At 39.4% G+C, this 25815-nt stretch overlaps 1 protein-coding gene across 3 annotated transcripts in view; it reads left to right on the top strand.

Moving 5' to 3' along the window:
• The window catches only part of Tom1l1 (target of myb1 like 1 membrane trafficking protein), a 38340-nt gene that overhangs the window by 3623 nt on the left and 8902 nt on the right, over positions 1-25815 (top strand). For all 3 annotated transcript variants that reach the window (XR_007213825.1, XM_048366828.1, XM_048366827.1), the window contains exons 3-11: positions 811-889; positions 8749-8898; positions 9477-9599; positions 10469-10573; positions 11883-11999; positions 20162-20295; positions 22605-22665; positions 23056-23173; positions 24662-24758. Coding sequence is in view for 2 of the 3 variants with exons in the window: in XM_048366828.1 (XP_048222785.1) it covers positions 811-889; positions 8749-8898; positions 9477-9599; positions 10469-10573; positions 11883-11999; positions 20162-20295; positions 22605-22665; positions 23056-23173; positions 24662-24758 (984 nt within the window). In the remaining variant the exon portion in view is untranslated. The remainder of the gene's footprint in view (positions 1-810; positions 890-8748; positions 8899-9476; positions 9600-10468; positions 10574-11882; positions 12000-20161; positions 20296-22604; positions 22666-23055; positions 23174-24661; positions 24759-25815) is intronic.

Below are 25815 nucleotides of genomic sequence, written 5' to 3'. Positions count from 1 at the left end.
AGTAGCTAGATTGTAGGTGTGAGCCACCAGGACCTGCTCCTATGTTACTGTTTAAAAAGTCATAAACAAGGGCCTACTAGTTTAAACTTAGATAACTGTAGGTCATTGTAAAGAATACAGTTCTCTTAATTTTCCTGCACATTGTAAAGTGATAACCGACAGTCACTACCACTTAATTTTTGGTTTATATGTTAGTGGAAAATGTTTATGGTTAATTGTTCTAAGTGTTTATAAGTTTCCCCTCTGTACTCTTGAGTATACTCCTCTGTGGGTTGTTTTCCTCTATTTGCTGCTAATCACACCAGGTTCTTCACTGATAGTATAAAAAGAGGAATCTTGTAAAGTGATGTTTGATCCTCTGCTTGTGATTCTTACTTTGGAACATAAAGTTGAACCATATCAGAAACAGACCTGGTTTTGTTGTAATTCCTCTTAACCGCACCCCCACCCTCATCCTTACCTACAGGGTACTCGGGAAATGACTAGTAGTCTTAGAATAATGCGACCACCTTCATTGTTGGGGGGGGGGGGATGCCTTTCCTGTACAGTTCTGAGCACTGTTGTAGTGAAGGGTCTGAGCACATGTCCTGGATGAGCCATGCGTTCTAGCAAATATTCTTATGTAGACATTCTTTTGATTCTCAAAAAGGGGCAGTTAGTGTTGTGTGCATTAGGAATTGGAGGAGGACTGAAGAAACCTACACAATCTAGCAAAGGTCTTGCTCACCTCTGTTGTATGCGTAATGCAGATTGCTTTTTGGAAATACTGCTTGAGGGCTGCAGGTGATGTCAGTGTGTTTCTTGCTACAGGCCAAAAGATGCAGTGAAAGCTTTGAAGAAAAGGATCTCCAAAAACTACAATCATAAAGAAATCCAACTCACCTTGTCAGTAAGTACTTTGATATTACAACTAGATTCTGATTTTTCCAAGAGTCATATATGTTTTTTTAATCTTGGGTTTAAAACTACAAATATTATGGGGTAGCTATTGGGTGAACAAAATTCATGGAGAATTAACAGAATGGAGTTCAGTTAAATGTGATAACATCTAGATCTGCAGCAAGAGAGTAGTAATACAGTTAATTTTTTCTGGTCAGGTATAAAGCTTATACATGCTGAACAGATGAAGGAACTTGTGTATGTATATTTCAGTTGTTAATTGAAGATGGGGGATTTACTCCCTGTTGGCTTTCTGGTGCCCTTGAACATCTCTGTTGGTTGCTGAGGTGTTAGCTGCCCATGTTTTTTCAACCGAGTTCTGTCTCGTTATGTGATTTTGAGAGTGTTCTTTGTTATAAGTTAACTCTCATCTGCACTGTATTGTCTTTATATGGATATGAACTCTTACTGGACATATTCCCATTTTCCCCCCTTGTTGTGGGCCATATGACCTCGTCAGCCACATTGGTGAGTTTGCCCTTTTCACTTTGGTATGTGTTGCAAGTCCTGCCTGCTGCCTGTGTGACGTTCTCATTTCTTCTGCATGTCTTCACTTATCTACACTCAGCCCCAGGCCCTGCATGGTTATGGCCCTAATGGGCCAGCATCCCCTGGTGCTTAGGAAGTGGGAGGATGTTTCTTCAGAGGGCTGTGGGGCAGAGCTCCCAGGCTCTAAGGTCACATAGAAGGAAGTCTGTACCATGTATTTGGAAATGTACTGGAAGAGAAGAAATGAACTGAACTGGTCTTCATGATTACAGTCACTCAAGTAGACCCTTCAGTTGAGATCTGACTGTTGTTTTGGGGGCATTTTTCTGCTTTCCCTGTTTTTGAGTTCTCTCTTGCCTTTAAATCATGTCAACCACTTTAGAAAACAGAACAAAGAAAACAATGGAGCAAGGAGTAAGTTACTTCTGTGGAATTATCAGAACAGTGGGCCTGCCATTAGTTTCTTTTGTTTTGCCTTTGCTGTGCTGGGGATTGAACCCAGGGCCTTGTTTCATGATGGATAGAGATGTCTGGTATCACTTGGAAGATGGCTGGAGTTGGAACAGATAGAGGAGATCATGATGAAAGAGGTGAATTGTTCAAGATGCATCATACTCATACACTGACAAGGTTCAGTTGACATCCCTTTGTATAACTACTTCAAGATAATAAAATTAAAAAAAAATAGAAATGCCTGGACCTACTTGATGCTCAGTACATCAGCAAAGATGCTCGTATTTCCATTTCACAGATGATGAAAACTGTGACTTTTGTAACATTAAATGGCTATTAGGGCCACACATTGGTGGCTCACTTCAGTAATCATAGAAATACAAAAGACGGAATATCATGGTTCAAAGCCATCCAGTCTCTGAGATTCTTATTTCTAATTAACCACCAAAGAGCCAGAAGTGGAGCTGTGGTTCAAGGGGTAAAGTACTAACCTTGAGCTAAAAACATCAAGGTCAGCACCCAAGCCCCGAGTTCAAGTCCCAAGACACACACACACACACACACACACACACACACACCACCACCACCACCACCACCACCACCACCACCACCCCCACACACACACGGGCTATTATGCTGTCTAGTTGAGATTTGAAACCAATCCTTGGATTCTAAGTTCCATGCTCTTACCCTGTACTACTTTGCTTCTCAAAATGAACCAGGATGCTTAATCCACCATAATCCTAGCTACTCAGGAAGCTGAGAACTAAAGATCAAGGTTCAAAGCCAGCACATGCAAGAAAATCCAGAAGACTTTTATTTCCAATTAAACCTCCAAAAAGCCAGAGGTAGAGCTGTGACTCCATGGTAGAGCACTAGCTTTGAGCACAAAAGCTCAGGGACAGCAACCAGGCCCTGAATTCAAGCCCTGGGACCAGCACATCCACAAAAGGCATCAGGATTCTTAAAAATAGAAGGCTACAGTGTGTTATCTGCATGGTACAATGTATCAGATGTTGGCTGAATTATTGATTAAATGTCTCCATCTATTGGCCTCATCTCCTCTCTCCTAGTAGTGTCTATGAAGACTGAAGGACTAATGCAAGGTACTAGCAAGCTAGGAAATAAAGAAATGTATGTGTTCTACGGAATGACTTCTCTAAAATGAAGTGGATCTCAAGGGTGCAAAAGATTAGGAGAATTGAGTGAGGAAGAGGACAGGAAGAGATGAATGTGTACCACCTTCTGTATTATCTTTCTGTTTTATTGTTTTACCACCTGACTGTTTACCCATTAAAATGGTTTGCCTCTGTGTTGCATCCAGCCTACTTGACATTTTGGTGGTGCTATCTCAGTGTCCCTATCTTCCTCCCCTCCTAGGATGGAACAGTGCCTTCCCTGAACAAGTTGAATGTTGCTAGAGTGTTATTCCTGTGACCCTCCATTTCCTTTTAGGCTCCCATTCTTCCCTTCTAGTCATCACCTCTTAAGTCACCACCTGCTTGCTGCTGTTCTTCCATTAACCTTACCTCATAACTATGGGCCTTCTGCCTTGAGATTTCCATACAATGTCTAAGAACAAGAGAGTCTAAAAATGCTGCCTAGGTGAAGAGGAGTATCATAGGATAGGGGTTAGAACACAACAACTTTAGCCTGAGAGTTAAGAGTTTATTAAGGTCAGGAAAAGACTTGTCTTGACTTCTCTTTAAATGGGCCTGTGACTTTTGATGGTTTTATGCAGACCGTACATTTCTATACATGATTATAAAGATCCATAGTGAGGCTGACTGCAGTATATCATGCAAACCAGTTAGAGCTTTGAGAGTGAAAGGGTGTGTCATCACCAATAAAGCCAGGGCATATACCTTAGCTCTTTAAGAACACTCTCTTGAGTTTCTTTAAATATCTTTTGACCTTTGGTAGCTTTATGTAAATGTCCTCAAGTTGTGACTATAATGACCTGTGCCATCTTACTTCAATCCACTTAATTGCCTTACAGATGTGTGTCCATGGCTTCAGCACATAAGCCAAGCTGAATTATGAGGGAAACTAGTCACAGAAGGAATCACCCAGTGTCTGTCAAATGTAATTACAAGTTTACTAACAGACTGTTTACAAAACCATCCTCTTATGTGACATTTTCATCTAATTGCTGTGAAGTGATGAGAGCCTGTCAAAGCCAATTATAAATGTTATGTATATTGTTTGTCATTTTGGATCTCCATGGACTTGTTATCCTTGATTAAGTTTTTGATGAGATCTGACTGTATCACGATGTCCTACTATCAGTTGATAGAGCAATTTTGTCAAGAAGCCTTGCAGTGCTAGGGCACTGAACCCTGGGCCTTCAATTTGGCAGCCAAGTACTCTACCAATGAGCTATATACACACTCAGCCCAAGAAGTTAGTAGTTCTGTTTTGATTTTTAAAAAGCACAGCTACCAGGCTATCAAGCCTGCTCCAAGTCAGACTATCGACTTTCCTTGAATGAGCCCATTGTGATTAATCTCAGCAAGATATTGCTCTTATTGTCCAAAAGAAAGTTGTTGAACAGGTTCCTGAGAATCAAAGGATTTTAATAGACCTTTATGGAACACCCACTAGATGGAGAGCTCTAGTGGTTTCAGAAGACACATAAAACATGACTGGCCCTCTGAGCTTGTTGTGAGAGAGGATGTGAAGACTCAGCTTTCTTCCAAGATTCTCTAGTAGGGATGTTGGCATGGTTACCAGAGGTGGTCCAGATGTGGTCTTCAGCTCTGATGAACCTTGAAACCAGGTTGTCACCACTGTGCCTAGTTTAGAAAGTTTCAGTGAGAAATGAAACTGTCAAGTAGCTATTTTTTTTTCCAGCCCTTTAGGGAGAGAATCCTCCTATTGGTTGATCAGCACGTTCTTTCCTGATCCACCATGGAAACAGATGATCACAATAATGGCCACATATGGAGAGCCTGCTTTATGATATGCATTACTTTATATAGAGGTGTTTTTGGGTTTTTTTTTGTTTTTTTTTGTTTTTTGGCCAGTCCTGGGCCTTGGACTCAGGGCCTGAGCACTGTCCCTGGCTTCTTCCTGCTCAAGGCTAACACTCTGCCACTTGAGCCACAGCGCCGCTTCTGGCCGTTTTCTGTATATGTGGTGCTGGGGAATCGAACCTAGGGCCTCGTGTATCCGAGGCAGGCACTCTTGCCACTAGGCTATATCCCCAGCACCTGTTTTTGTTTTTTTAACACACCTCTTGACTCAGTATTTTATTGAGTCTTTGAGACAAACCTTTCCCTGAACAAGCTTCTAGAGGTAGACATGTTATCTATTTTGCAGACATTCTGCAGATATCCAAGCTCAGATAAATGGTTTTTTGTCTAGCCAAATACACTGGGAAGTAGTGAAGTTTAGAATCACTCATTTTGGTCTCTCTTGGTTCCTTGGCTCTGTCCCACTCACTATAATGGATTCTTAGTTGTCTTTTTGCACAGATAGGTTTTCTGGACACATTTGCACCAAAGCCACATTTCAAAATATGTAAGAGCATTCCATGTACAATTTTTTCCCACTCCCCACCCTGTTTTATGACTAACTGAGCTGGGGGGGAGGTGTTGAGTACTTTGGACATAATGCAGGAAGTGGTATAGAAGTAATTAGATCTGACGGTCTGGATTCCAATGGGGAAAATACAAAGGTCCTGGGTGCTGATATCTAGATGTTAATGTGCTCAGACTTTCTAGTTGATGATTTGATTGTGTATGTGTGTGCGCGTGTGTGTGTGTGCAATACTTCTTGGGAATGAATGTTCACCATTGTCATAACAATATTACTGATCCAAGGGTTAAAAATTTGTTTGTAAAATGTAATTTTTACAAAGAGATATGTCATTTACTCCATTATGAAAGGAACTGGGATGTAGAGATTGTGTCCTTTGGACATAACAACCAGGCAAAGATTTGGATAAACTGACATTGAGCCAGGGCACCTTCCCTCAGTATTTAACTCACTGAAAACTCACTCATTTTAAGACATTCTCAACCTCAAGGCCATTTGCTATTCAACTTTTCAACTTGGTCTAACCAGCTGGTATCAGTACAAATTAATCTTACTGTATTTGGGGGTTTGTTTCTGTTTTCCTTTGTTTTCAAGGTCTTTTCTTGTGTTACACATAGCTTATATAATACTCAAAATATACAGTATTGGGCAAAGTTAGGTTTCAGAGCTTCTTTTCTGCAGAGATGAATGATAGCTTATTCTGGTCAGGTAATGGTTCTTATGGCCTCTCAAACTAAAGATGATGACATAGAGAGCTAATTTTGTTTTTAGATCACTTTTAGGAATCTACCTTCTGAAATCAGGTGTTTGTGGCTCATGCCTATAATCCTAGCTACTCATGGGACTGTGATCTAAGGATCACAGTTTGAAGCCACTCTAGGCAGGAAAGTCCATGAGAATCTTGTCACCATGTAATCAACAAAATGCCAAAAGTGGAACTGTGGCTCAAGTGGTAGAGCACCCAGGGACAGCACCCTGACCCTGTGTTGAAGCCATACTGTTGGCCAGAAGGGAAGAAAGGAAGGAAAGAAGGAAGGATGGGAGAAAGGAAGGAAGGGAGGGAGGGAGGAAGTAAGGAAAAAAGAGGAAAGAACTAAAATAGTAACTAAGGAAGTAAGAAACTTCTTGTATATAATTCTCATGACTTCATTTCTTCCTTGCCTGTGCTTATTAAAAATGCTTATTTGATGGGCGCCAGTGGCTCATGCCTGTAATCCTAGCTACTCAAGAGGCTAAGTTCTGAGGATCACACTTAGAAGCCAGCCCTGGCAAGAAAGTCTATGAGACTCCTATCTCCAGTTATAGAAAAAGCTGGAAGTAGTGCTGTGGCTCAAGTGGTAGAGTGCAGCCTTGAGCAAAAGGAATCCAGGGACAGTGGGCAGGCCCAGAGTTCAAGCCCAAGACCAGGTAACAAATAAAAAATTCCTATTTAAAGATGTCTAATGGCCCCAATAACCAGCACACCCTGCTAATTTTTTCAGTCTAGCTGTTTAGTTGTTCCTTCCTCCTGGAAACTTGTCTTTTGACCTCACCAGTGTTTTCTTGTCCTTACTTTGTACTTTGTTTTCTGTTTTCTTTGACTGCCTTCTTTGTGTTTTGCTGGCCTCAGTAATAGGTGCTCCTGTGCCCTAGCCATCCTCTCCTTTCTGCATATGGTCAGAATAATGATAACTACTATGTCTGGACAGCTCCCTACTAAACATATGCTTGAATGTCCCTTTTTCTTTTCCAATTGAAAGTACCTAAATTTCAACCCATTATTTTGGCTCCTAAAATCTCCCATAACACCACTCCATTAACTCCTAAATTTCCACTCTGGTACCCTCAGTCTCACTCAGAGTGGACTCACCTAACTTTCATTCACTCTTTTTCTTCCATCACACATTCTAAAATATTCTGTTGGTTTTTCAAATCCTTCCTTGCCCTCCCTTGCATAGACATGCTACTTTAGGCCTTTTCAGCATCTGCCCTGTCCTAGTGGGTGACTACTAGATATTTTCGTCATTTTGGTGTGGGTTGTTTATCTTTAAATCATTGTTGTTGTATTGCATTTTGTCCTCCAGTTCCCTTTGTAGAGTACTCCCTGAAAACCTTTCCAGAATGCTACTCTGTCTTGAACTCTGGGTAGAAATGTGATGGTAACAAACTAACAGAACCCACTCAGAGGGATAAAGTCCACATCACACTGCCTTGCACATTTCTGTGTATAGTGGCATCCCCACTCCTAATCTCAATGTCCCCAATTTCCCTATATTAGAAAGCCAGAGGCAAACCAGAGTGTTTATCTTCATGCTGGTAACTCACCTCTTCCATATCATAACAAATCCCTCAGGTAACTAACTTATGATAAGAAAGTTTTATTTCTAATTCTTGGTTTCAGTCCATGATTACTTCGCTCCATTGCTTTTAGGCTTGGACAATGAACCCCATTGTAATGTAAGTACCCACTCACTTCATGGCTAGGAAGCAGGAGAGAGAGAGAGAGAGACAGACAGACAGAGAGAGGGTATGGGGGAGGGGGGGAACACTTCCCTGTGAAGGCATACCCAGTAGGCACTAGCTCCCCCCTGTTAAAGTTTTTACCTTCTAGTAGCATCAGGCTGGGGCCCAAGCCTTTAACCCCTGAACCTTTGGGGAACTTTCCAGATCCACGTAGTAGCCATATTTACATTTCTAAGATGCAGCTCTATGCTTATTTCTATTTTCTTAGCCACTTTTCAAAGCCTATATTAGGAATAGCCTTTCCAAAAAGTCTTATAGGAACACCTGGCCCTTAAATCACTATACTTGCTTATAAAGACCTATATTTAGGCTGACCACAATTTACCATGCAAACTAGGACATCTTTTAGAGTCCTTAGTAAAGCCAAGACAACAGGAAAATCTAAGGTCTGCCACTGAGAATCTGAGGCAAACATTACCTCTCCATAACCCATATGTTTTGCTTGCATTTCCCATTGAGCATTTGCACTTAATATTTCCTTGTATTATTAACAATGCTTTTGGGGCTTGAATTCAGGGCCTGGGTGCTGTCCCTGAGCTCTTTGCCTAAGGCTGGCACTCTGCCACTTGAACCATAGCTCCACTTTGCCATTTTGCTGGTTAACTGGAGATCAGAGTCTCACACTCACAGACTTTCCTATCTAGGCTGGACTTGAACCACAATCCTCAGATTTCAAGCCCTGTGAGTAGCTAGGGTTATAGGCCTGAGCCACTGGTGCTGAAATAGCATACATTTGGAAAGAAAATAAATCATCATTATTTAGTAATGTTTGCCTTAATTGAGGAGATGAGATGGACATTGTTTGATTTTTCTCTCTTAATTTAGCTGATTGACATGTGCATGCAGAACTGTGGGCCAAGTTTCCAGTCTTTGATTGTGAAGAAGGAATTTGTCAAAGATAGTCTAGTTAAGCTGCTGAATCCCAGATACAACTTACCATTAGACATTCAGAATAGAATCTTGAAATTCATTAAGGTAAGTGTATAGTATAGTTCATGGGGTGGTAAATTTCTAAGATTATATGGATGGTTGTCAGGAAGGATTGAACTAGAAAGCATCATTTTGGTTGATGTGGAATAATAATTTCTTGGCATGGATGGTACCTGTTGTTCCAAAGACTTTGTAGTTGTCACTTCCCTACTTTCCTGTCAGTTCTTATTCTATCCATAGTAATAGTATGTGTTTGGTACATATACAAACTACATTCTAAAGTAGAGAACTAACTGGTTTAAGGCTACTTTGTCAAAGAGCTACTATTAGAATCTTCCTTTTACTTTTGAGTCTAGTACAGAAAAAAAGAAAGAGGAAGAGAGATGGGTAGTACCTGTATCCAGAATTTTATCAGGATATTGATACATGGAAGTTTGATTACTTAAAATATTTTATGACATCGTTTATAGCTTCTGAAAAAGAATATTTTGTCCATGGTACTCAAAGAGTAGCTTTCTCTTTATTAGTAAGGTTCATATAATTGCATTTTTCCATCATAAGCTTAAGAACTTAGATTTTTTGCTAAGGTTGTGACTCTGAAACTTTCTCTCCCTTGAACTCAGACCTGGTCACAGGGTTTCCCAGGAGGTGTGGAAGTAACTGAGGTGAAAGAAGTATACCTGGACTTGCTGAAGAAAGGTGTCCAGTTTCCTCCCTCAGATACAGAGGCTGAAACAAAACAGGAGGTAGGAGGGTATTCTCTTAGGGTACGGGATTGGGCAGCTTAGTGGAAAGCTGGATTTATTGGGAGGATGTCACCTTAGTGCACAGAACAACCCAGGTTCATCATCATACTTTGCTGTGAATGAATGATATAATATGAAAGTATGGGAGTAAATATAGCCATAGTCTTCCTTTTTATTAGATTTCCAAATGTTTTTTGACATATTAATGTTAAGAAGCATTGGTCTAAAGTCCATACTAAGCCAGGTGCTACTCAGGAGGCTGAGATCTAAGGAACACAGTTCAAAGCTAGCCTGGGAAAGAAAGTCCATGAGACTCTAATCTCCAGTTAACCAACAGAAAACCAGAAGTGACATTGTGACTCAATGTGGTAGAGCACTAGCCTTGAGCAAAAGAGTTCAGTGACAGCACCCAGGCCCTGAGTTCAAGTTCCACAACTGACAAAAAAATAAAAATAAACTAATTAATAAATAAAAGCTCCATGCTAAGGGTTGTCTACCCAGTGTTTTTGAGAAGGTCTTGACTCAGGGAGGAAATACACCACCAGCAATGGTTTGAAAATTCTTTACTTGAATTGATTTACTGTGTAACAATCCAAAGAGAGAGCAGAAACAATGTCACTTTTTTAAATTATAATTCAGTTAATCATATCTACCAGCCACATTTTATTGAATGCTTGCTTTGTTGTGGGAGATGCCATCTGCTTAAGACTCTTTCACCATGTTAGACATGTCAGTACCTGAGGGCTGATTGTGAGCTAATGTCCTTTATCTAGGACTTTGGTGGTGCCTGAGTTAGCTGAAGGAGGAAATTAGGCTTGAGATCACTGTACAAACTCAGAGTGTAACATTTCCATATTTCACACTGATAGACTGCTCGAATCTCATCCCATGCACCAACATTGGTCCCAACTGCTCCTGCTCTTTCATCTATAACTGCTACCAAGAACCCGACAATTTCATTGGTCCCAGAACAGGTAACAACAGTGACAACTATACTTATTGATGACTTTTTTCTGAATTCTAAGCAATATACATACATATGTGTGTGTATGTGTGTATGTTAAATACATGTATACATACATATATATGCATATGTATAGGGGTTTGTGTTTATATATGTATGCATTACATTATGGGGTATAGGTATTTCATTGTGCTCATTTTAGAGAAGACTGAGCCTTAGTGACTTAATTATAGTTCATTTCTCAGGAGAATTTTCAGTGGGTTCTGTCCGATTCTAAAGCTTACACCTTTGTAAGAGTTGTGCTTTGCTAGCAGGTGTGAAGACTTTGAGGAGCCTTTGTCTGTGGACTGGATCTTGTGTCATCTACCAGTTGTTTTCTCTTACTACCAATAGGATTTTCCATATATTATTTCAGAAAGCCATTTATTACTTGTATTAATCATGCCACATGAATTATTTTTGCTTCTTTGTCTCTGTTTATCAGAGATAAATAATTGTTTGAAGCTTGTTTATGTCCTTTTATAAAACTACCCTTACAGATTAAACATTACTTAATTAGTATATTAACTAATATCAATTTATGTGTTTCTTACATAAAAGTTAATATGCTTAAATTCTTCTTAAAATTTAACCCAGGAGACGAAAGTTATTTTTTTAAATGCTTTTTCCTGTAAATATCCTGAGAACTTTAAAAATCCTCATGCATTTTTCTTCTGTTTCTTCTTGTTCATCTTTTTTTTTTCTCAATGAGTTACAAAGAGATTCAGGATAACATTTTCTATTTTGTCCAGGTTCTGGCACCTTCTACTAGGTACCTAGTACCATCTCTCTTCCCAATACTGGTTCTTATCTTTTTTTTTTTTTTTTTTTTTTTTTGCCAGTCCTGGGCCTTGGACTCAGGGCCTGAGCACTGTCCCTGGCTTCTTCCTGCTCAAGGCTAGCACTCTGCCACTTGAGCCATAGCGCCGCTTCTGGCCGTTTTCTGTATATGTGGTGCTGGGGAATCGAACCTAGGGCCTCGCGTATCCGAGGCAGGCACTCTTGCCACTAGGCTATATCCCCAGCCCCGGTTCTTATCTTTTTAATCTTCACTGTGAGCTTTCTTTAAGTATATTTTAGAGTTTATTATAAGAAATCTCAAGTCCATTTAGAAGGTGACAGTTTAATTTGCACAAAAATTATATGTATATTTGTATAAACTTGAATGTATTTAAAATAGTTTTGCAGAGGAATTTTCTCTTCTAGCATATATCCTGAAACTGGGGAGCAAGTATCCTTATGTGTCTGATTTACTGACTGGTGGTGGTTATTGTCTACAGATTGGAAAGTTGCACAGCGAATTAGATATGGTGAAGATGAATGTACGAGTGATGACTGCCATATTGCTGGAAAACACACCTGGGTCTGAAAACCTGGATGACATAGAGCTTCTGCAGGTGCAGTATGATCTCAGGGACCATTGGGAAAGCTGGTTTGAACTTGGAATTTTCTGCTTTGGAGGTGGACGACATGTTAATAATGTCTAGTCTATCCTCTTACATCTTGACTTCATTTGATTTCTAAACTTAAGAAGATCTAAGTAGGACCTGACCAGGAATACAGCTGTAACCTAAATAGAATCCTTACCCTCTTGTAATAGGACATTTATAGCCATGGCCAGTCTAGTTTGTCACTGTTGCCAGCATGTAAAAATTGCCTCTGTGTCCTCCTGCTCAACAACAGTTTTAAGTGACGATGATGTGGTAAGGGATATGGAAATAACCTGTCCCAGTGTTTGAGAACTTATAGCTACTGAACAAGACTAGTTTGCACACAGTGCAGTAAAGTATTACAAGTGATATACAATCTGTCCAAATGAGGTGGGATCCCATGTGAGGATGAGGAGAAAAGTGGTGAGGATTTAGGAGAGGTGTAGGCAGGCAGTATTGTGGCTGTAGAGAAACAATGGACAGAGCATTAGGACCCACATGACCATACAGTATTTGGTAAAGTAGGAGCAGCCGGAGGGCCCCCAAACCTACATCCATACTGATGATTCATACACTTTGCTTTTCCCTCCACTGGGAGGACATTTCTTCATTCTTTTAATTACCAATTTAAAATTTTACTACTTAATAATTGGACACATGGGGGGGACACGCCTGTATTTCCTCCCTTAAAGACTGCTTGAAGCCAGGAGTTGGAGACCAGCCTGGGCAATATAGTGAGACCTAAATCTATGAACAAAACAAAGGAATGGAATGTATAATTCCATTTAATACTTATAAATTAGAGAAACTGGAAAAAATATTAGTTTCTAGGTCTTTCCTCCCAAATGACTTAAGGGTCTTATATTTTTACTTTTTTTTTTCTCATTTCCCACTTCTCATTTCTCATGTTGGTATTAGGTTTTCTTAATTTCTTAGATTGTTACATTAGTATATAACATTTTCCTTTATGTCTTTGAAAGAACAATAAGCAGATATTAGCAATCTTCAGGTGTGAAGCTTCCTGCACATTCCTTCCATGTTCTGAGTCAGAATGCATTGTGAACAATCTTGGATGTGCTGGATTGTTTTTCTCTGACTCAGGAGACAGTAAACTGAAGCCTACAGGCCACAGTCAACATCCAGGTCCCTAGAGGTTATTTCTTAAACTGTATACAAGTCCATACCCAGAAGACACCAGGATCTCTGATATACCTTCCAAGCAATGACTTGCCACTCCCCACCTCAATGTCAATGATTGAATGTGGAATAAGAAAAGGTTTCAGTCAGTGGCTGACATGTGTAATCCTAGCTGCTCAAAAGGCTGAGATCTGTGGATGGATGCTTCAGACAGGAAAATCCATGAGACTCCTATCTCCAATTAACCACCAGAAATAAGAGCTGTGGCACAAGTAGTAGAGCATTAGACTTGAGCACAAAAGCTCAGGGACAGTTCCCAGACCCTGAGTTCATGCCCCAGGATGGCACAAAAGAGAAAAAAAAAAAGAAAGAAGACAATTCAAATCAGTGCCTTGGGAATATAAACTTCCAGGAGATGTAAACTGTGAGCTATATAGGGCATCAGGGACTTCAAGTCATGCCATAAAGGGAAGTGAATCAGCATGACAGAAAGGAGCCATAAAACCATATAAGCCAGCATGGTGTTTGATGGTATATGTAAGTACTCCTAGCCCTTTTATTCTGTATCCCAGGCTACAGACAACCAAACCAATTTTAAGTAAACTCCATCTAAGCTGAGGTGCTACACATCACATCAGATTTTCAGGCAGATCCTTTTGGTGACATTGACATTATGTTGAGGCAAAAACCATATTCTTCATTCCCATGGAGCTTAGGCTGTGATATATGAGTGAGAGATCATGCCCATGGTTGAATAAGTTTGTAAAACCTTCTCTTGGAGGTTTTTAAAGTTCATGATTGTAGTAAGGCTCTCAGAGATTATTTGGCCCAATATTTACAAACTTTTATTTAAACAAAGAATGCCTCCTTGCTAAATATCTGTTAATAATCTACAGAACTTTAGAGTCATATACCTTAGGAGGCCAACAAACACTTATGATCATTGGCTCGTAGTATATTATGTTACATTTAGAATATTTTCCTTAAAAGCATTATCATGTATCAATTTGCAAGTAAGTGTTTTTTGAGGTTTTTGCCCAGAGCAACTCATTTACCAACATTGGTCTTGGTTTGTGTGTGTGTGTGTGTGTGTGTGTGTGTGTGTGTGTGTGTATACAGGAGAGTTGAGATGATATTTAGTAAACAAAAATACTAAGCACATCCTATTAATATAGGAAATTAAAGGAAACCAAGCATTAAATAGAATTTATATGGTAGTAATCCTTTAAAAACATTCACAGTTGGAGTCTTCTGTAGATATAAACTTTCTTACTTAGGATGCTACCAAGAATGTTAAATTCAGAATTAAATATCAAACATGAGGGAGGGTACAAAGCAGATTTTTTTTCAAAAATGGCCACAGTAATATATCTCATTTCACATTTTCTTCACAGACCATTCTGAGCTTGCAAATGAAATAATTTATGACTTTTTACCTCCTGTTCTCTTCCATCTGTGGCAAACAGTCCTTCAGTAAAAATGTATGTTCTATTTAAAATCTCTGATCCTATGTTATGTTTTATTCCATCAAGCGTGAAATCCCTTTTTGTCTCAGTCTTTGGGTATAGATACTTGGTTGAATTTGGAAGTGTGATGCTAATTTGTTGGGTTGTTTTAATGCCAGGGCTCAGGTCTCTGTATTGCCTTGAATAGTAAAGAGACTTTGGTTATAAATCAGCATTAGAATACTGCTCATGGCTAATTCAAGTTGAATGGGTTCTGGCATTGGATCAACTTGTTTACAGAGGCTATTAAACTGTGTAACTTCATTTTTCTTTCTATGTTTTCTTTGGTTAGTAACACATAAAGATCTGGTGTAGGGAATGCTGTTCTTAATATTTTTGACAATTTTTTTGCATATCTTTAAATAACTGTTGATCTAAGAAAACAATGCGTTAATGTCTTCCATGGAGAGAAAGGATAAGGAGGGCGTCTACACTGAAAGATGTAAAAAGAAAAACATGAAAACAGCCTGTGGAAAAAATGATTCTTTCATATGTATTTTTTTCAAAGGTCTTTTCACCCTCATTTAATCTCCTGGGTTCAGTTAGGGTGGGACCCCCAGATAACGTCAGCTTCCTGGCTGGCTGCCCTTGTATACCATCAGGGGCTACCACAAGCTCATAGGTGGTCCTCAGAGGGGATAGGCAACCATGTGGGAGGATGAGTCCAAAGGAAGGAATGATGTGGAAAGACATGTTATTGATAGAAAGAGAAAATTCTACTTCCTGTCTCGAACTGGCATGACCTCTTAGCTGAACCTCATTAGGAACTAGGGCAAAGAGCACCTGATGAGGGGCTGGGGATATGGCCTAGTGGCAAGAGTGCTTGCCTCATAGACATGAGGCCCTGGGTTCAATTCCCCAGCACCACATATATAGAAAATGGCCAGAAGTGGCGCTGTGGCTCAAGTGGCAGAGTGCTAGCCTTGAGCAAAAAGAAGCCAGGGACAGTGCTCAGGCCCTGAGTCCAAGCCCCAGGACTGCCCCCCCCCCCCCCCCCGCAAAAAAAGAGCACTGATGATATGATGGGTGTTTTATCAGTTGAGTCAGACATAAGTATGGTTAGTGGATCTGGGGGGAGGGGCAAAAGGAAGGCAGCCAGTACATAGGAAAGTCCTCCACCTTTCAAAAACTGGCCCATGATTCATGCATGTTGTCTTAAGCCATGTTGGCATGAAGGGCAGCTTGTATACTTGGAACCACCTTCTTGTTCTACTTACTACTAGCTTATTTGGAACTTGTTCCCTATGCATGTCCTCTTTTACTTAGAATCTTCTTTAGAATCCTTCTGCCAGCTCCTATTGAGCCAGGGGATCACTGAAGCCCTGGTGATTCTTGGAAGTCTTGTACTTTACTGTGAAGACTCTTGGGGGCTAAAAACATTCTGTGCTATTGACACCTTTCCTTTTGGACTTTGAACTTCATTGGGTGGAGAATGGAGTTTCTGTTGCCCTAGTGGAACATGAGGGTTCACATGGCTGTTGTAGTCACAGAAAATGAAAAGTTGCAATGTTTGCTTCCAATATTTGCTTTCTTGGCCTTGTACAATTGACCTTGGGCAACTTCCTTTTATCTTGCAAAGCTTTCTCTAGTATCTCTCCACTTTGGTTTTCCTTATGTTTGGCCTCACCCCCAATAGGGCACTGAAAGAAGAAAATATTTCAGAATAAAGCGAGTTCAAAATTTATTTTATTGTCTTAAGTATTGAAAACTGCTTAAAGATAACTACTTACATGTCAATTTATGTGTACAATCCATCTTGATCAATTTCATCCCTTCCATCTTTCTCCTCTCCACCCATCACAGTTCCATCTATCCCTTCAAGTTACTTGGCTCCATTTTTAGGTGTACATGGCATATTGCAACTGTATTAGCCCATCCTTCTCTCAGGGAGTTCACATTTTGAAAGGACAACTAGAGAAAGACATACTTAAACTTGTTAGAGAAATGTTGAGAAAACAACGGGAGTAAGAGAAAGACAAAGAAAGTTAGTCTCCTCTGCCCACTCTTCTGTTTCTACCATTCTGGAACTTATAAGGTGTTAAGAGGAGAAGGGACTTGGAAGCAAGTGATGGAACTGGAAGGAGTCTCACTCTCTGAATCTTGAATTCTGTCCATAGTACCCATTCCTTTCTTGCTGTTGAACCCATGTCTTCACGTTCAAGTGTAGACAGCTAACATACTGGCTTCTGTAGGCATGAATCAGCTTGTGAGTTAGTTAAGGAAGCCACTTGAATGAAGAAACTGTTCAGTGTTAGGGATGGAGGTATGGCTCTAGTCATAGGGTGCCTACTTGTCAAGCATAAAGCCCTGGATTCAAATTCTTTCTCTCTCTCGCTCTCTCTTACTGTTAGTGGAGTCTGGAGAAGTTTTTATTCTGAGTAGATAAGACACATTCTCTGGTTTCTTGCAGGCTGGGTGGGGGGCACTATGAAGAGAGGAAATATGTTATGGGCTGAGAGCATGGTATGGCTATAAAGTTACTTTTGCCCAGTGCAGCTCTCATACATACATCTTGTTTCCTGTTTTCACTTCTTCAAGCTAGATGTTCAGTCATTTAAAAGAAATAATCTTGAAGTAGTTGAACAAAGGGGTTTCCAGCCAATTTATGAGCACAATGTTTCTTGATCAGTGTCACCCCTTCCATGGTTTTCCTCTGTTTTTTCCTTTTGCTTTTAGTGTACTGCCCCTTGTTGGTGAACCCAGCATAACCCTTGTTGGGACTGGAAGTGCAGAGACATTTCCTTTCTCAAGTGTTCTTCCTGAGAACTTAGTGTAGTACTTAGTGGAGAGACTGGGGCCATCTGGATGTCAGAAGAGGGTGCTCTTAATGAGTCCCCTTTTGTCTTGCTCCAACTTTGAATTGGTTGTTAATTTCACTCTTCCTTAGAAGCCTGCCTTTGGCTTTACAATCAAAGGAGACCATTCCAGGCATTCTGTGATGGACACAGGCACTAGCCTTTGTCACTCATGTTTTGATTCAGTCCTCCTGGCTCCCTACATCCATGATCCCACAAAGGCCTGCTGTGGGGAACTCTTTGGTCCAACCTTTTTTTTTTTTTTTTCTTTTTGTCCCTGCTGCTTGATCTCTGCAGTTTCCAGGTGGCGTGGTGCTCCTCTGAGACAGACATCAATTGGGAAGATCAGAGTGGGCCAGCTTTTGAAGAGGTTTTCCACATTCTGTTTGGCAAGCCTGCTGAGGGATGTGGTGTTCCTTTCATGTTCCATTCCATCTGCTTTCCAGAGGGCAAAGGGAGGATCTTCATGTGACCCTGAGGCTATTGATGTTAGCTGCAAATTCATTTCAGATTAATTTCTACAAGCATCTAATGCCCATTGTATTTCCTTGATCTTAACCTTATTTTAGCAAGGCTGCCCTAGAGCAATAGGAGGAAAAATGTCTGTACACTTTAAAGCAAGAACAAAGGGAAATTCTTATTCATCAGAGGGATTCTGTTAGTTGCTGTTGTTTTGGGGTTTTTTTTCCCCTCCTTTTTATGACAGTGGTCCTAGGTAATAGTGCAGATATTACAGGATTATACTTGTTGTCTAGGGCAGCTTCTAGTAATTCCTTAAGCAATCACAATTTGTTTATTGACTATCCACATCATAGGATTTCAGCTAAATCTTCTTAAAGACAGATTTTGTTATTGTTGTATTATAAATAACAGAGGGTTATTGTTATTGTAAATAAGGTTACATTTTAACCTTACTTCTTTAAATATTATATAAAGAATATTGGACACACCTTTGGTCTGATGAGTCTAAAGTCTTTTCCCTTTGCAAGTGGGCTACCATTTCCCTTTGATGAATTAGAACTTGGCCACACCATTTGTTCACTTATTTTCTAGGGTGGTTTTTCCACTGTAATGTAGAGACTAGATGACCCACAAAGCATAAAATACATAGTTTATGTCTCGAATATGAAGGAAAACTTAGATCCCTGTGCTATATCACTGCTTATGGTGACTGTGCCATTAGCAAGTACAGCAGTTTTCCTGGTGGGCTCCTGTAGGTATAAAAACTCACTCCATCATCTTCTCTGTCTGCTTCACTTACTTTTTCCTTTTCATTTCATTTTATCTTGTAAATATCTTTGGTTTTGTTGAGGGTAGTGGCTTTCACCCTGGAGTCTAAATGCCATTTGGTAATCGTTTGATTTATTTACTTAGAGAGTTCTTGTCAGGAGTCTTAGAATAAATTGTTGGAGATTCTAAATGATTTCCCGAAAGCATAAATTTTTCAGTGAGCCTTTCTGGAGGGGAGAATATAATTGTGTGATGTATAAACAGTCACAGGAAACTGCAAGAGGAGAAATAGTCTTGTGTTTTAGTGTGATAGATACTGGCCAAAATGGGATGGAGGAGAGAGTAATACCAGCTGGGTATACCTCAGGCTTACTGGAGGTTTTCCTGAAGAAAACAGTTGTGAGGCAGCAATTTTCAAATGTCATTGTACATAGAAATACTTTGGGGAGCCTGGCATTTCTGTTAGCTTTCTTTGTTATTGTTTTAGTTTGGTTTGTTTTTTTGTTTTTTGCTGGTCCTGGGGCTTGAACTCGGCCTGGGCACTGTCACTGATCTTTTGTACTCAAAGCTAATGCTCTACCATTGGAGCCACAGCTCCACTTCCAGCTCTTTCTGTAGTTTATTGGAGGTAAGATTCACACAGACTTGCCAACCCAGGCTGACTTTGAACTATGATGCTCAGATCTCAGCCTCCTGAGTAGCTAGAATTACAGGTGTGAGCCACTGGTGCCTGGCTGTTTTTGTTTTTGTTTTTGTTTTTAAGTGTAAATTACCGCCCCTCAGCCCTAGACTACATCATAAGAGTACAAAAGGACTGTGGGTCCCTTGGCTGCTTCTAAGAACAAGCTGGCAAGCTGGCTTAGGTGACTGCATTGTGGCTCTGTGAAGTGATTCTGTGTAGTGCATAATCAGTTTTTAAAACTCCGTTTAGTTTATGTCCGAATGTGATATAACCATAAACTTTAAATGTTGAAGTATAACATAACAGGAAATAAAATTATGATGCTTTAAATGTCTTAACTTCTACTGTTACTAATAATGACAGTTACATTTTGTGTTACAGAGTTCCTCATTACACACATCAAATTTGATTTTTATGTCAGCCTCTGAGATAGAATGGACAAGTGTTTATTTCCTCATTTATCAATGATAATACTTAAAATTTAGAAAATAAGTGATTGTTCTTTCCAGCATAGCATAGCTAATAATGCATGTATATTAACATAGAGCATTACTAATTCTAGGCCATCACTATTTCCCATGTACCCCGTTGTTTTTCTGACATTTATTTTTACTTTCAGAGAAACAAAGTCATTCTTCTAAGAAGGACAAGTTGCTCACAACTTTATACCTTGGTATTTTCTTATAAGTGACGATGTGGAGGCAATGACAAGTTTAAGATAGTTGTCTTTATAGAATATTCTGAGTATAGGAGAAGAAACCCCTCTCCTTTCTCTGACAGAAACTGTACAAGACAGGCAGGGAGATGCAAGAGAGGATCATGGACCTGCTTGTGGTGGTGGAGAATGAAGACTTAACTGTGGAGCTCATTCAAGTGAATGAGGATTTGAATAATGCCATCCTTGGGTATGAGAGGTGAGCAGTTGGTTTGCTTTCTGATGCTTCCCAGACTCTACTTTCACCACCATTCACTTAACATTCCTATTGGAGTGTTTATAAGGAAACACTCTTTCTAGATTCTTCTCACTCAACAGGTGTGGCATTTTAGGTGGGACAGTTTTCTCTTGTGTGACCATGACTCAGTAGATGCCATAGTATTCTTCTTGGTTGAAGTGACGTTCTAGACACCTGTAGAGGCACCTTTCCTACCTGAAAATTACTAGGAATATTTAGTACTATCACTAGATTGTTAACAGCAGGTGAAGGATGAGATCAGTCTGACATACAAGAGACTGGTAAGCAGGCCTAGATTCAAATCTAGCTGTTCATTTCAGATAAACCCTATAATTTTTTGTTTTTGTTGTTGTTTTTGCCAGTCCTGTGGCTTGAACTCAGGGCCTGAGCACTGTCCCAGGCTTCTTTTTGTTCAAGGTTATCACTCTACCACTGGTGCTACAGCGCCCCTTCTGGCTTTTTCTATATATGTAGTGCTAAGGAATTGAACCCAGTGCTTCATGTATATGAAGCAGGCACTCTACCACTATGCCATATTCCCAGCCCTAACCCTATAATTTTTTTAAAGACTTTCTTCGTCTTTGGAGGGGCTCATATTTTTTAAAGGATGAAACTAGCTAGTGTATATAAAAACAGCTAATAAGGTACTAGCACATTGACACTCACTAAATAATTAAATGTTGGTTTTTTTTTGGTGGGGTTTTGTTGCCGGTACCAGGGCAGCCCTGAACTTTACCTTATTTTGCTTAAAGCTGGCATCCTTCTACTTGAGACTCCATTCCACCACTTCTAGCTGATTTTGGTGCTTAATTGGAGAGACGAGTTTCTTGGACTTTCTTGTCAAGGCTGGCTTTGAATCACAACCCTTTATATCTTAGCCTCCTGAGTAGCTAGGATTACAGGCATGAGGCACTGGCCTTCACCCAGATAAATATTGATTTCTTAACCTTTCAATTAGTATTCTAGTGTAAAAATGACTACTCTCCCTCCTGCCCCTCCCCACACACACTAGGAATGAATGAGCCAAGAAAACGAGTAAAATAAAACCAAAAGTATAAAATGATAGTTTTTTTCCTTCACTATCTCACATTCACTGCTTCTCAGGGACAGCAGCAGTTTGTAAGAAAAGATGACAGGGCCTGACTGATGTTATAAGCCCTGGGACCATGATTTTTCTCTTAGCACTGAACAGATTCACAATTCTTGCCCTTCATTTTCTGTGACATAAATCTTTGCAAGGAGGAGAAATATCCAAGGACAGATATTTTGCAGGATAGCACTGCCTTCTGATTTTCATTTGGGAGAGCTCTAAAGGCCTCCTTAAGGAAGAATGTTGATGTGATCTAGAAGTTAGAAAATTGTCCTCGTTTTGTGAATTGTTCATTCTTGTTCAGCTTTGAACCATGGGCGCCAAAGTGAGTACAGTAAATTAGAGACAAAAACACTTGATTCCTGAGATTCAGGAAGAATTTTTCCCCTCTAAAAGAAATATTAGTTTGATGTTTTAGTTTCTTGTGGCTGATGTATCAAATTTTGACAATCTTGGTAACTGAAAATAATAACTCATTACAATAGCAATTCATTATCATAGAATAATGCATTACAATAATAGTTCATTATCTTAGAATAATGCATTATGGTAACAATTCATTATCATAGAATAATGCATTACAATAACTCATTATCATAGAATATGAACTTAAAATCTTCTAGGTCAGGAATCCCAAATAGGTGTTACTAAGCTAAGTAAGTGCAAGCAAGGTGTGAGAAGGGCTGCATTTATTTTTGGAAACTCTAGAGAAGATTCTATAGTCTGCCTTGTAGAGGCTTGAAATTTGTAGAGGCTACCAGGCTGAGGCAGGAAGATTGCAAGTTTGAGGCCCACCTGAGCTATAGACGACTTTCAATAACCAAACAAAATTAAGTCCTATAGAAACAAAAAATCTGGAAGAGAATCTACATACCAATTTCTGGTTGATGGGATTATTAATTTTGCACAACTATTTTCAGGACTGGTGGAGTGGCCCAAATTACAGAACTCACAAATGTAGGGTGCTGAATTTAAAACCCCAGTACTGCAAAAACAAATCTGAACAACTTTTAACAAGTTAAAGCACTTTGTTTTTTCTTCGTAGTGGATAAGGCTTGTTCTCCTCATTCCAGAATATTTGCATTTCTTATGGATACAAATATTTGTACTTGTACTAATGGTTAAGTTTTGCAGCATTTTCCTAGCCATCTTAAGTATTTGCCTTTTGCTATTCAAACAGGTTTACTCGAAACCAACAGAGGCTGTTGGAGCAAAGGGGGAACCAGAAGGAAGCCACCAGTGTAAGTCATGAGGAATGTTATAAAGTACACAACTGAATACTTTTACCAATTGCACAGTAAGAAGCGAGGCTTACCTACAACAGAGCTTAGAAAGAGACATGCATTGGCAGATTTCAGGTGGTTTGGGCGATACTGAGCATTCATTTGCCTTAAATTAGAAGTTCTAAGGAGCGTCCCAAATCAAGCAGGAACCCGTGTGGATGGTGGGCTGTAATTCATACTTTTTTTTTTTTTGTAATTCATACTCTTGTTACCCATTGAACGAAGTATTTCAGAATGCAATTCAAATAGGCTCCTACTTTCTCCAAAGTGAAATCTATGGGGAAATAATATGATAAATCTCATGCCCTATTGTTTTCTGAATTCTGTTTTTGTTTGTTTTCTTTTCAGACTGGCAGTGAGCCTTCTGCTCCATCTTGTGATCTTCTGGACCTGAGTCCCAACTCTTTGGTGCCTGTAGTCACTCAAGGAGAACTCAACAACATGAATGCTCAGTTTTCAAACTTAAGTAAATAAACAGTGGGGACCTTTTCACACCATCAGAAGATCTGGAGATGAAATAGTGCTCCAGTTCTTGGTGTCGTAAATACTTCTAGAGAATGAGGAAGTTTGAGTATCAGAGAATTCTCTCAGATGTAATTACTTCCTGGCAAATGGCTGGGTCAGACCCTATACAGGAATGGGAGGTCTTTAAACTCATCCTGCTGGTTTAAATTCTCCTGAAATTTAATTCACATACTCTGTAGAGGTTGTCCAGCTCATAGCCACTACTTCAGTCCCCAATGAATCCACATACTAACCCATATATTATTATTGTTGGGTTTCTCTGGTTTGCCACAGCATTAAGTAAGGGACTGACTAAATTGCACACAGAAGAACTCAGGAATTATGAGTCATCATCCATGTGGTGGTAGAAAGGGGAGGGAAAATATAGAGGGAGTCAGAGAAGTAAAAGTTGAAAAACCAGTTCTGCCATAATTAAGCACCTAACCTTTGAGACTCTCTTTTATAATAGTGTCCTCATTGGGCTACTGTGAAGGTAAAGGAAATGATGTTGATACAGCTCATTGTAGGCTTGGGGCTACACATCTTATATAACTATTTTGTTACCTACTTCTGACCTTGTTTCTATCAAGTTCCAAAATAAGGGAAAAATGCTAAAATCTAGTTGTGGTTTTTCTCTTCGATTATCTGGCATTTCCAGAGCAAAAATATTCAGTGGCACTGAATTTGAGGTTTTCTTAGAGCTTTCTTCACTTCTAAAATATTGCCTGCTTACTTATATAAGCTAGCAAGATTTGTGGAGGGTTGTATTGGAGAGTTTTGTGTGTGTGTGTGTGTATGTGTGTGCTGATCCTTGAAAGCAGGACTGAGGAGCTGTCGCTGAGCTTTTTTGCTCAAGGCTAGTACTCATCCACTTGAGCCACAGCTCCACTTCCAGTGTTTTTTTAAATTTATTTTTATTTTTGTGTTTAGTTGGAGATAAGAGTCTCATGGACTCTCCTACCCTGGCTAGTTTCCAACTTCACTCCTCAGATCTCAGCCTTTTGAGTAGCTAGGGTTACAGCCATGAGCCACCAGCACTTGTATCTTGTTTGTTTTTTAATCAGAAATTTTCAAGTAGGATATACATTATTCCCTTTGGGATACCTCACTTGATATTATGGGAAGTTAAGAGATTAGAGGTTGGAGAACAGCTCTGTATAAATTATAAGCTTTTATTTTTTATGCTGAGTAGAACAAGAAATGAGATTTTCAGAAACCCAACAAAATAGTATGTGGTCCCTATACAATAACCTCTTTTCATTACAGAGAATAACTCGTCTTTCTGTCCATTTCTCTTTCCCTCTCCCCCCATGAATGATGCACTTTCATCTCCTTTTGGGAAAATCCTATGGTTTTATGGTGACAGGAAATTTCTAAAATCATCTATTTATGTTTGTTCATTTTCTGTGGAAAATGTTCTAAAGCCAAACAACTCCATTTTATTTTCCAGGCGTCAGCCCTCCAAATCCTGTTGTAACAAACAACTTGAGTCCCAGTCTTTATCCACAAGTAGATTTGTTAGCTTCAGAAAATACAGAAATATCTCTGTAAGTATGTCACTAACACTAGGGAACTAAAACCATAACATCTGATTCTTTATGCGTAAAAGCACATGGTGAACATAATAGCAAACAGTATAAAGTTTAGAAGTGGACAAATACTGGAATCAGTCCTGCTTCCTACTAAGCTATAAGACCTATGGTTGGATTTTAGACACTGTGAAACTTAATTTCCCTTCTAAGAATACTTTCTAGGAATCTTTACAACTATGTATAAAAAATTCCTAATAGAACCATTATCATGTTACACAAGAAATGGTAATAAATTGTCTGTTATTTCTTAGTAGTAACAAGAGGTAGAGGAAAACAAAACAAATATAAAGACAAAGGAAAAGAAAGAGATAAAAGGTTCAAAATAGTTAAGAGTAATGGCCACATGAAATGCCTGGCACATAACAAGTGATATGTAATTTTTAAGTTCCTGTAATCATTTCCAAAGTTCTTGCTTCAGTATTGTAATCAGCATTTCATTTGTGTAATGCACAATATTGAGACTTAGAGTGAATATAACTTGCACATAGTAAGCAGCATGTCTGAACTCATAGATCATTGGCAAAGAAATAGTAACGACCCATAAAATTTGAAATGACACTTATTTATTTATTTATAGTTAGAAAAATGTAAGTTAAACTGCAAGACATTTTGTTTCTACCTTTCATATTGACCAAAGTCCAAATTTTTGGTAATAGATGTTGTTAGCTGTGAAAAGACAAAAAATTTCACACAAAAAATTATGCATTTCTTTTTTCTTTCTTTTTTGTTAATCATGGGGTTTGAACACAAGACATATGCATTGTCCTTGAGTTCCTTTGTCCAAGGCTCACACTCTACCACTTTGAGCCATAGCTCCACTTCTGGTGGTTAATTGGAGATAAGTGTCTCACCAACTTTCCTGCCCAGGCTGGCTTTGAACTACAATCCTCAGATCTCAGCCACCTGAGTAGCTAGGATTACAAGCGTAAGCCACAAGTGCCTACCATAAAATTATGTACTTCCTATAAGGAGCAAGTGACAGGGCCTGAAGTTTTGCTTTCTTTTTTAATCC

Source organism: Perognathus longimembris, chromosome 17, assembly GCF_023159225.1.
Source record: "Perognathus longimembris pacificus isolate PPM17 chromosome 17, ASM2315922v1, whole genome shotgun sequence".
Taxonomy (NCBI): domain Eukaryota; kingdom Metazoa; phylum Chordata; class Mammalia; order Rodentia; family Heteromyidae; genus Perognathus; species Perognathus longimembris.
The sequence above is the reverse complement of the archived record's forward strand: the minus strand, read 5'-3'. Positions and strand labels throughout refer to the sequence as shown.